The sequence below is a fragment of the Taudactylus pleione genome, unplaced genomic scaffold (assembly GCF_031769625.1).
Source record: "Taudactylus pleione unplaced genomic scaffold, aTauple2 ptg000487l, whole genome shotgun sequence".
Classification (NCBI taxonomy): domain Eukaryota; kingdom Metazoa; phylum Chordata; class Amphibia; order Anura; family Myobatrachidae; genus Taudactylus; species Taudactylus pleione.
The window spans coordinates 6,860,290-6,872,380 of record NW_028284889.1 but is presented as its reverse complement, the minus strand read 5'-3'; the positions used below and the strand labels follow the sequence as shown (position 1 = coordinate 6,872,380).

At 41.7% G+C, this 12,091-nt stretch overlaps 1 protein-coding gene across 1 annotated transcript in view; it reads left to right on the top strand.

Annotated features, from left to right (window-relative positions):
• LOC148502683 (multidrug and toxin extrusion protein 2-like) overlaps positions 1 to 9,772 on the top strand; it is a 133,333-nt gene extending 123,561 nt beyond the window's left edge. Inside the window, exons 16-17 of the mRNA XM_088449504.1 lie at positions 3,536 to 3,581; positions 9,339 to 9,772. Coding sequence (XP_088305630.1) covers positions 3,536 to 3,581; positions 9,339 to 9,550 — 258 coding nt within the window. The 3' untranslated portion in view covers positions 9,551 to 9,772. The remainder of the gene's footprint in view (positions 1 to 3,535; positions 3,582 to 9,338) is intronic.
• Positions 9,773 to 12,091: the final 2,319 nt, after the last annotated feature.

Genomic DNA, 12,091 nt, shown 5'->3' with positions numbered 1-12,091 from the left:
AATGGAAATGGATACGGTAGAGTGATCAACCAGTGGCTAAGTTCACTAACTGAAGTTATAAATATATAACCTGTTTAGTAGATGGTATTAAAATATACTGATAATGTATATAAATGCAGAAATACAAATTAAAAACAAATAATACGAATAGGCAGTATTTTGAAATGGGTGCGGTATATCAGACAGTCAAAATTAGACAATCAGAATATAGACACTATAATGTTAACAGGTACATTATGTTGGCAATCAAAATGTCGACATGGACTATGGGCCTCATTCAGACCCGCTCGCAAGTGCTATGCGCTCGCAAGAGGGTCAATGGTGGGGCACTGCGCACGCACCGCGCAAGCCCCGTAGCAAGTGAGAAATTCACTCGCTCCGGGGCTCGCTACAAACGGGGCGGCTGTCCATGTTGATCGACAGCTCGCCCCATTTTGTAGGCGGGGAGGGGGGGTGGCTGGACAAACGGAGGCGTTCCTTAAGGAACGCCTGCCGTTTGTGGGCGGCCCTACTGATATCATTCATGATGTCAGTAGTGAGCTTCCTGCTCTATTAGAGCAGGAAGCTCACTGGGGCTTGCGGCAGATGAGACCCTACCATAAGGGTCTCGTCGCAAGCCCGATGGTCGCGATAATCGTGACCGTCACCTGGCCGCTCGCAAAAGCTAGCGAGCGGCCAGGAGGCCGGCTTAAACAAAAAGCGGCCGCCCTCATTCAGAGTGAGCGCTTGCTTTTTGCGAACGGCTCTGAATGAGGTCCTATATGTCAACAATCAAATTCTAGACAGACAAAATGTCGATAGGGACACAATAAGACAGTCAACATTTAAAATATAGACAAATCATAATGTCAACAACAAAATGTCAATATACATTATGTATAAATACAAAAACACTATGAGGACAAACTTTTTTTTATTTTAATACAAATAAGATGCATACCAGTGCATATTTTTCAGATTTCGTCCTCACTATTACAATTGAACACATACATCACCTGGACAACTTTTAAAATGTGTCTGCCAGTAATATATACATCTTTACATGAGTCTGATATCTTGATATCCTGACATCTTTTACATGGGTCTGATATCTTGATGATATGCACTGATAGTGATACTTATTGCTTACTAGCTGAAGTACCCGGCGTTGCCTGGGCTTAAATCTTCAAATTATTACGTTTTATTGTGATTTCCTCCAAATCCATCCAGTGGAAGGCCCAGAACAGGCTCCCTAGGTCAAAGTTCTACCCTGCTCACTCCGCCCTGAGATCCTACTGGTACCCCCACCACTTCATTAGGCATCCCAGACTAATTGCCACCCCTCTGTGAAGTTTTCATCGAAATCCATCCAGCGGAAGGCCCAGAACAGGCTCCCCAGGTCAAAGTTCCGGGAGGTCCGACCGGGACCTCATATCTCTAGTATGTCTTTTGGGATCCAGTGTTACCACTCTGTGAAGTTTTTGTCCAAATCCATCAAGTTGAAGGCTCAGAACAGGCTCCCCAGGTCAAAGTTCTGCCCAGCATACACCAAAGGGAGCTCCGACTGGGACCATAACCCCCTAAAATCTGGCCAGGATTCAACTGAACCACCTCACCATGGTTTAATCCCAATCGGTGCAGGGGTGTATCTTTAAGTTATTACGTTTTATTATGTTATGTTGTCCAAATCTATATAGTGGAAGGCCCAGAACAGTATCCCCGAGTCAAACTTCTGTCTGGCGCACTCTTCCGTGAGATCTGACCGGGACCTCAACCATTCCATTAGGCATACCAGAACAAATGCCACCCCTCTGTGAAGTTTTCATCCAAATCCATCCAGTGGAAGGCCAGGGATAGACTATCCGGGTCAAAGTTCTGCCCAGCATCCCTGGGACAAGGTTCTGCCCAGTATACACCAACGGGAAGTCTGACCGGGAACCTCAACCCCCTAGTATGTTACCTGGGATCCAATGTTACCGCTCTGTGAAGTTTTCGTCCAAATCCATCCAGTGGAAAGCTCAGAACAGGCTCCCTGGGTCAAAGTCCTGCTCAGCGTACACAAACAGGAGGTCTGACTGGGACCCTAACCCCCCTAAAACCTTGGCCAGGATCCAAGTAGATGACCTCGCATTAGTTCCATCCCAATCGGTGCAGGGGTGTCCGAATGCATAACCGGACAGACAAACAAACAAACAAAAAGACCAATTAAATTTATATATACGATTACTATAAATAATAGTTATCCTTTCAAAACAGTTACTATATTCTATTATGATATCAACAGACTATATGCTATTATATAATTAGCAGACTGTATGCTTTTATCATATCAACAGCAGCCATTAGTAAAAACAATGTCTATATTTTATCTGTCAACATTTTGACCATGGCTATATTTTTATATGGTCAAAATGTTGACATTCATAAAATAGTTAACTGCACATATAGTTTACCCTCCAGTCAAAATATTGGTATGTCTGTATTTTGACTGTCCACATTTTGATTATAACAAAATTTAGACATGATCAAAATGTCAACATTGATAATATAAGCATGTCTATATTTTGAATGTCGACATTTTAACTACATCAATATGTCGACAATCAAAATGTTGACATTGGAAATATAGGTAACTGTACATTGCGTAACCTGCAGTTACAATATAGGCAGGTGCACATGCTTTGCTTGTCATTTATTTAGGGCAACTATGAGGGTAATTAACGTTACCATGCTGGGGTTTAGCACAACGGTTGGTGCAATTAATGTATGTTACAGCCACATAACTGGTGTGCAATTAGTCTGTGCACAGATGTCTAGCAGGAGGGTGACAATGATTTTTATTATGTGACATTTAGGAACATATGATTGTATGGCTGACATGACAGGATCATTTAGCATACACAGTGCTGATCCCTCAGTTGGCAAATTCTGACACTCCAGCTGCTGTGGAACTACACATGCCAGCATATCCTGCCACAGTTTCAGCATGTCCCAACAGCACATCTGTGGCAGGGCACGCTGGCATGTGCAGTTCCACAGCAGCTGGAGTGCCACAGGTCATATGTTGATATGACAATTAGGTGCACAATGTAGCTGACATGACATGCTCACTGTGAGAACATGTGCAGTGCACTTCTGTCAGTGGGACACTATTCTATACATTTGCCCATTATGACTGCTCACTATTATTTATTATTTTATCTGTGTCGACATTAATGACCAGCAACATTTTAACGGCACCCATATGACCCTGTTGTTGTTATGTTCTTGTCGACCTTTTGGTTGCCAACCTTTTTGACTATATCGACATTATGGCAGTCAACATTTTGATATTGACCCTTTGATTGTCGATGTTTTGACTGTCTAAATTTTCACTTCATCTCATTTCAAATATGGGGACATTCATGCAGATGATGAAGACTGAATAACAAAAGGTGCACTGACTCGAGTCTTAAAAACAGAACCAGTAATGCTGTACACATTGCTGTACAATTGAGAACAAATGCATACTTATTATGAGTTACTGAGAAGCATATTGTGATTTATTTTTCTCCAGGCTCAAAAGCGAGCAGGAATGACGAGTCAGGAGACTGTTCTTACAGGTATGTGTCTGGATTGATCATAGCAATGGTTTAGTTCAGAAAAGCCATTCCCACCACAAATACCCCATCACGTCACAAACATATTGTAAGCCCAAGCAAGCAGTGACCCATCATTTTCTTTTTCTTTATATGCTCTTGTATTGTAAATACTATGGGCCTGATTCTGAGTTGCACGCTTTCACTTTCATATGCTAATGCCACAATCCACCAAACCATAGTTGCCGACTTTATCTCCTGTCTGTGAGAAGGAGAGGAGATGCAGCTGACGGCTTTAGTAGCAAAATACCGTAATTTGGGAGTCCATGAGGAGTTGATGGGATTCGCATAATTTTAACCCACCCTGTTATGAACTAGAGATTCTCTGTATTATCTCCCCATCCTGTCTACTTTACTAGGATGTGGGTGGGATGCAGGAGATCTGCCTACTCTTCCTGTGGTGTGGGGGTCTACCCGAAAAATCTGGAGTCGGCCGCCGGATCTTCAGATTGGCCTGCATTGCAGGCAGATCTGAAGATACAGCGAACAATGCATGGGAGTGCGCAATAGTGCGTACACATTGGACAATGTGTCGTTCCAATTCGCCTCAAAATGACAAATAGTCCAATATATCGTCTAGTGTGTACCCAGTATAAGTCACAAATCTGTGCATTTGAAGGCACAAGTCTATCCCGCCCACTGTTCTAGCAACCACATATGCGTTAGTATCGGCACTTGCACCAGCCCTTTGATAGGTGCAAGAGTTCCGTATGAAACAGGCGTACCTTACCCATACACACGACTCAGAATCTCACAGAGCTGTACAATACAATACAATAACCTCGACACTCCCATCAAAAAAGCCGCACTGTGCATTTTTATGCTCACTTGTCACCCTGAAACACCTATTTCTAGCTGGTCTCTGTTTGCACAAGATGCGACATGCACTCACCTACAACTTTGGGCACATTGTGTGGTGCATGCGCACACAGTGTTTTGCCATTCAGATGCATGCATAGTTGGTTTGAGAACAGGAGATGCCTCCATTTTCACAGATGTGTCCAACTCAGAATCAGGCCCTGTGTGTCTGTGTCCTTCTGATAGCATAGTCCTGTATAATATGTTAGCACTTTGTGTTACACATAATTCCTAGAAGTCTCAGGCATGTCTTCCACTAGGCAGGGCAACCTGTCCTCAGCTCTACTGCTCGGTCAGTCAAAATATGGCATGCTCAAAAAACCTTGAACATTTTTCACCTTAAAGATCAATTTGACTAAATAACTTAACGTCATCTATAACTGAGTTCTACCGTGCGCCTCCATTTGCTATAGCTCCTGTATTTAGCAGGGTCCCAGCATTTACATACAGCCAAAACCACTGCCGTTCACTTTTGGTGCTGCTTTGTTTTCTACAACACAGCGCCCCTTGTTGAACAAGTAGAGATTTAAAATCCACAACATTCCTCTTATATTCGGTAACTGTTCAAGTTCGCTGCCTTCTTGAGAAATAAAGGGAATCCAGAATCTCTTCAATTTAGTTAGTAGAAAGATAGTTATCTAAATGATGCAGGTCTGCAGATAGAATTAATGTTAACTTATTCCAGGATATAAATAATCCAACACTGTAATTGTTCAATTCTTATCTATTTCTTTGATTTTGGAGTAGTCAATGTTTCATAAAAGTGGTTAGCGTTTACAATAAAATGTAAATAAATTACTTGTTTCACATGTTGCAACCTGCTTTATCAGATAGGAAACATCTAAATGTTGTTTTAGCAGTACAAGTAGATGACCTGGAATGGCCTTATTAATAATTCACATACAATCTGGGTTGTAATGCTGTGTGGTGCTACAAGGTCCATTTGTGACTGATCTGTTAATAAGACTGTCACTTATGGACAGATTGTATGTGAATTGCTACCTAATTCCAGGTCACCTACTTATACTCCTGAAACAACATTTAGAAGTTTCCTATCTGATTAAGCAGGTGAAATGCATAATTTATTCTATTTGTGATGACCTGAGGGCCTCCTAAACTTTTACTTGCCCTGCAGCTCGTCCCAGGTAAGTGACCCAGACAGTATAGTTTTTACACCCTGTTTCTCTGATTCTCAGTGTACATATGAAGGAACTGCATGACCAATGAATATCTTGACTGACTCTTATAATAAAGACTGTGGGGGTACTGTGTGGCCAGTGTAATAACCTATGTAATGATGTTGCAATGTTTGTTACTAGGTGCCCTTGCTTCCTTGCACTGTTCATATGTGGTTTTAAGGATGCAGAAGGAGAACCTTCCCCCACAGGTAGCTAAATCCCCACCATTGGAATGCCAATCCTTGTAACACACAAGGGCCTTCAGGAAGTCACAAATCAAACATGACTGTGACTCCGCAGGTCGGCCAGGTCCCTTCCCATATTGCCCCAAACACTTACATCCTGGGAATCAACATCCATCCAATCCGTGCACTGGACCGTGGGATAAAACACCAGAGACTGGTTCTTTTTGTTCTGTATCACCTTGGCTGGAGTTAGTCTAAGACTCTACAGATTATATCAGGCTACTATTCAGTCTGTTGAAGGGCCCAGCAAAAGATAAACAGCCTCAGCGTATGCCCCCCATAGGTAGCCGCCAATAGGCAAGTGAACCTAGGACCAGATTAAGGTTTGTGGGGGTTCCAGGGCAACTAACTTGTGGGGGCTCCAAAAAATAAAATTGTCAATATATTTTGGTTATATTAAAAAGTATAATGCGTAAATACTCACAGCACCACAATTGCATTAAACACATAGTGCCCCCAATTCATTTTATGCCATACAAAAACCCCAGATTCACATATGCCACATATGATAGTTATTTAGCTATGTGCGGGGCCCTGTTGTTAATCTACCACTGGGTGGACCTAATGTACCCCATGTACTGGGAATGACTAGTCAGCCAGACCCTACCACATAGGTAGAGGGCACAGACTGACCTGCGGGATCAGCAAGTCGAAGGTCCCAGTGGTCAAGGTGGGTAAGCGGGACACTGTAACTGATCAAAAGTTCTGTACTAAGGGGATCATTGATAGGTGGTGGAGGGCTCTCAGGGTGTGGCTAATACTACTGGCATTTCTGTATATACTTGTAGTTACTATTTTTACATTACTGTATTGTGTGCTGTGTAAAATACAAATATTGTATCTTTACTGTTGTTGTAATGTAATTTCCTGTACCATCCAGGGACTCATAAAGGAACTGGGGTACAGTTCAGGAGCTATAATCGCTGCCTTTCTCAAGGTAGTGACTTACAATCTGTGAGAATAACACACATATAAACCTGGTATCCTCACAATATTATTGAAAACTCTAGCCACTTTATGAAATACCGTCTACTCCAATATCGGAGATATAAATGAGAATGTAACTTTTATAGTGTTGGATTATTTATATCCAGAAAGATTTTTACGCTAATTCTACCGCTGCAACTGCGCCTATGAGATACTTATCATTCTATTAGCCCTAATTGAAAGCCTTAGGGGTATATTTACTAAAGTGAGAGTTTTTAGAAGTGGAGATGTTGCCCATAGCAGCCAGATTCTACTTAAAATTTAACTAACACCTTTTAGAAGATAATAGCTAGAATTTGATAGGTTGCTATTGGCAACATGTACACTTCTAAAAACTCTCACTTTAGTAAATATACCAGTTAGAGTTGATATAAAATTTAAATGATGGACTTCACTGATATAAATGGGAAATGCTGAGAGATTTTTTAATATCGCTAATAAATTTACTATTCTTAATTTAAAAGAATCTGTAAAATCTCATAGTAAAATCTCATAGTTTGTGGACATAAGAATATCTGTTATTTTACTTTGTGATTTAGAGCGATTTTAATCACTATAAAAAAAGTTGTAAAATTGACCTTTCATCAATCTAAAATATATTCTGTACTTTAGTTGATGGATGCATATTCCACAAGGAGTACTTTTTGCTGCATACAAGGTTTCTTAAATAAATAACGTATCAAGACCTCTCATTGCCTAAATGTAATCAATTCATATATGTATAATCAATAGTAAACCTGGGCATCCACTATACAATTTTCTGTCAGATATCTGTCCAATCTGGCTGGTTGGAATGAAAACCTGGTAATGTATGGGAGCCTATGACAATCGTCCATTTGCTCACAAACACTGGAAATAGCCAAAAATGGTTGTTCAGACGAATTGGTTAACACACAAATGTAACCAATGTGAAAAAATTTTTTGTCCTTTTTTCAGTGTTTAAAACCATATGATTGACTGTCATTTGCTGCCATATGTTACCAGATTTTCATTCCAACCAGCCAGATTGGACAGATATCTGACAGAAAATTGTATAGTGGATGCCCAGCTTTAGGCCTTGGTACAGATTATTTTTTCACATGTTACAAATGCTTAGACAAGCATGGGGACTAACAGTACACCAAGGCATCTATACCGGCATAGAAAAAAAATCAGTGTCAAGTGCCTGAAGCCAGGACATAACGGCTTCCTGAACTTCACTGTCGGTTGCGCTTCCACCCAGGTGATTCTTCAATGGTCCAAAGAGATGGAAATCACTCTTTGCCAATTTAGGGCTGTAGGGAGTGTAGTCCATAACTTCCCAATGGTAGCGCCGTAACAACTCACACGTGTGGTTGGCTGGCGTTATTGTGCAGCATTACGATGCCTGTTTGCAGCAACCCATGTCTTTTTCGACGACTTGCCCACCACAACTGGCTGAATGTGTCAAAATAGCAGTCAGTATTCACAGTATCTTCCTTGGTGAGAAAATCAACAAAAAACACGCTCTTGTGGTCCCAAAACACTGTTGCCATGACCTTCTTTGCTGATGGAGTTGTTTTGAATTTATTTGAAGGTGGAGATGATGCATGTTTCCATGTCATGGATTCTTGCTTCGTCTCTGGTGTCACAAGATGCACCCATGTTTCATCGTCTGTAGCAATACACTGCGGGAACAGCATTTTCTCCCCATGGTACAGCGTCAAGTGCACATGAGACAATCCCATCCTATTGGTTTTGTGAACTTCTGTGAGTTGCTTTGGTACCCAGTGGGAACACTTTTTCTTGTACCCCAGTTGCTCATGAACGCCAGCCCCGCCATCTTACAACTGATGTTGGACAGTATGACTTATATGAGACAAAGTCTAGTGGCCGTGAGGGGAAGCAGTGGTCTACCTGCTCTGGCCTGGTAGGAAATTAAAAAGAAATAGAGAACATTACACACGAGAGGTCTTGTTACCTTACTTATTGAACCACCCTCGTATATTATTTACATCTGACTGTGTTCTCTCTAACGTTCAGTTATTTTTTGTTATTCTGAATATGTTATTTTACACTGGGTCCCATCAAACATTAATGTGCCCATGGTCGATAAGGTATCAGTTGTGATAGTTTGTCAAAATATAAAGATTGATTTTATTTTATTATTCCTCTGCCTAAAGCTACATCATAGGTGACCAAACATATATTTCTAATTTCTGCCTAAAAAGTATTTTTCTTTTAATTTCCATACAATATTAGAGTAATGTAACGGCTATTAATGTAAAAGTAAGCATTCCTAATATAATTGATCAGTGTTGCTATTAAGCTGTTGTAACACATAATTTTGGACTTATACAACTGTTTAATCTGTATTTTACAGAGCACAAAAAACAAAACTTAATGGTAATTGCTCCATTACAAACAATTGATTTGTCACTGGGTGAAGATCTGTTACTGTCATAGTAACTGAGAGCTGCCTTTTGTGTTTGCAGAAGTAAATAATATATCAGACAACATTGGATTATCAGAGGACCCCTCTCAGCCAACAGAAACAAAGCAGCCGCCTCTTCAAGAGAATCCAGTTGTCTCTAGCAAACTCTTACCGATGAGGGATGTAATTATCCTGCGAGGAATCACTCTGCTTCTTGCCATTGTTGTGCTTCTAACTGGAGTTCTGATTAAAGTATGGAAATCTGCTCACTAGAGGAACATCCGTGTTAAAGGAGCATTATACTGAAATACATTATTCGATATGTTTTGTAGAACTTTTAAATTGACCACACATGGGAAGATCCTGCTACTCAATCTGAGGGGGCAAATGTATTGAGGGCCCTTCCTCAGAGCGATATTTACATCATATTACACTGATTAAGGGGCCACTGTTCTGCCCCGAAATGTTTGCGCTCTTCTATGATGTCCACCTGTTTGCCTGGTAAACTAATTGAAAGCTTCAGTTAGCTGTTTTTTCCATATTAAATTTGCAGATGTGAAGCCTTGTCCTTTACTATATTGAACAATATGAAGTTAGGAAGAGACCTTGATTGACAAGAGCTCTGCCTCTCCATAAAGGAGACTGCAGTGAGGATTACTACTACACCAGACTCTCTTTGGAACTGCATGCACAGGCCAAAAGCAGCCATCTTCCATCCACAGTTCCCGCCATATAAAATTGTGATCTTCTCAATTTCAAGGTTTTTATCAGGGATTGCAATCTTTTTTAGCCCACAATATGCGATTGCCTAATTAGACTGCAATATGAAGGTCACCTGTACTTTATATATTTTCTACGAAGCATCTTTCATACATTGTAGTGTGTGTGAGAGGCACAGAGTGTGCATCAGTGTGTGAGTGTCAGAGTGTGCGTCAGTATGTGTGAGAGGCACATATTGTGCGTCAGTATGTAAGACAGAGTATGCATCACTGTGTGTGAGAGACATAGAGTGTGCGTCAGTGTATGTGAGGCACAGAGTGTACGCCAGCAGGGGCTGGCAACTTTCAGCCTGGTGGCAAACCAGAGCAAGTGGCCCAGCAATTCTACCGGCGAATGCAATTTTAAAAATGGGCAGGACAATAATGTTGGAAGTGTGTACCACGGCCTGATGACAAATTAAACTACTACATGCCTGATTTTTGATCCTATATGGTACACATAATTACTTTTTTTACTTCACTGATGCTTGTTTTCCACCTCTTGTCAAGTATATATATTGCGACACAGTCAGGATAGGGGTCTCTCTCCTGGGGTAGATGGACTCCCTCTTTACACACACAGCAGCCAGAGAAACAGGACACAGTTCTGGGGTTCTCATGCAAGCTGGTCGGAGCCAGTCTTTATTGTACCAGACACATAAAATAAAACAAACAAAATCCTAGCCCGTCTGGGCTCTAACTAGACAGTAGGTTCCCTCACTATCAGAATACTAAACAAGTTTACGTCCACAGAACTTACAGGTTTGTATCAAATAGTGTCTCAGAGAAAGTAGCCTGCCGGCCTGCTCTCCCAGGTGTGAGACACTCAGCCACAACTAAACCCAGCTTATATCAGCCATTTCCAGGTGCAAGCCCTAATGAGCCTGCTACCAGGCTGAAAGGCCCAACACCTGGAAATGGCCTGTGGATGGAGCCCTCCCTCTCCTCACATCCACACCCCCAGGACCCATTCTGGCTTTTCACCAAAGCCGACATTTCTAGTCTGTTTTTTCAAACAGACTTCTCCTGGGGGTTTCAAAACACATAGGACAGGAATCTGGGACACACATAGAAGCCATTCCAAACTTCTCCAGTGCTTCTATCACATATCCCCCGCCCTTTGTTTCGACCAGTGGGGTGGAACAACTGCAGCCCCCAAACAATGAACGCGTGACAAAGCATCTGCATTGGCCAGCTGGCTTCTACTGAAAATTTTAAAGTTTTGCAATGCCAAGAACCACCTTGTTATTCTCCCAATGCTCTCTTTGTTCTCTGACATCCACTTCAACGGGGCATGGTCAGTGATCAGCCTAAATTTCCTTCCCACCAGGTAGTACCTGAGTTTCCAATGCCCATTTTATGGCCAACGCTTCTCGACTGTAGCATAGTTTCTCTCATGTACATTTAATTTCCTGCTTGGGTAAAAAATAGGGTGTTCCTCACCTTCCTTGCTCTGGGACAGGACCGCTCATATACCTACTTCTGATGCATCAGTTTGCACAATGAACTCCCTGTCAAAATCAGGAGTAATCAGAACTGGTTGGGAACACAATGCTATTTTCAACTCCTGAAAAGCCTTCTCTGCTTCAGGACTCCATTCCACCATGACTTTCTGTTTGCCTTTGGTAAGGTCAGTCAGTGGGACTGCAATGGTGGCAAAATTGGGTATAAACCTCCTATAATCCCCAGTAATCCCTAAGAAGGCTCTCACCTGCTTCTTATTCAGGGGTCGTGGCCAGTTTTGTATTGCCTCAATTTTATTAAGCTGGGGCTTTATCAAACCTCTGCCAATGGTGTATCCAGGATACTTTACTTCTTCCATCCCTAGACAACACTTTTTTGGGTTGGCTGTCAAACCTGCCTTATAGATGGAGTCCAACACTGCTTGTCCTCTGGGCAAGTGAGACAGCCAATCAGGACTATAAATGACCACATCATCCGGATAAGCAGCAGCATACTGTATATGGGGCCTTAGACTCCTATCCATCATTCTTTGAAAGGTAGCAGGTGCCCCATATAGCCCAAAAGGCAACATCTTGTATTGAAACAACCACTC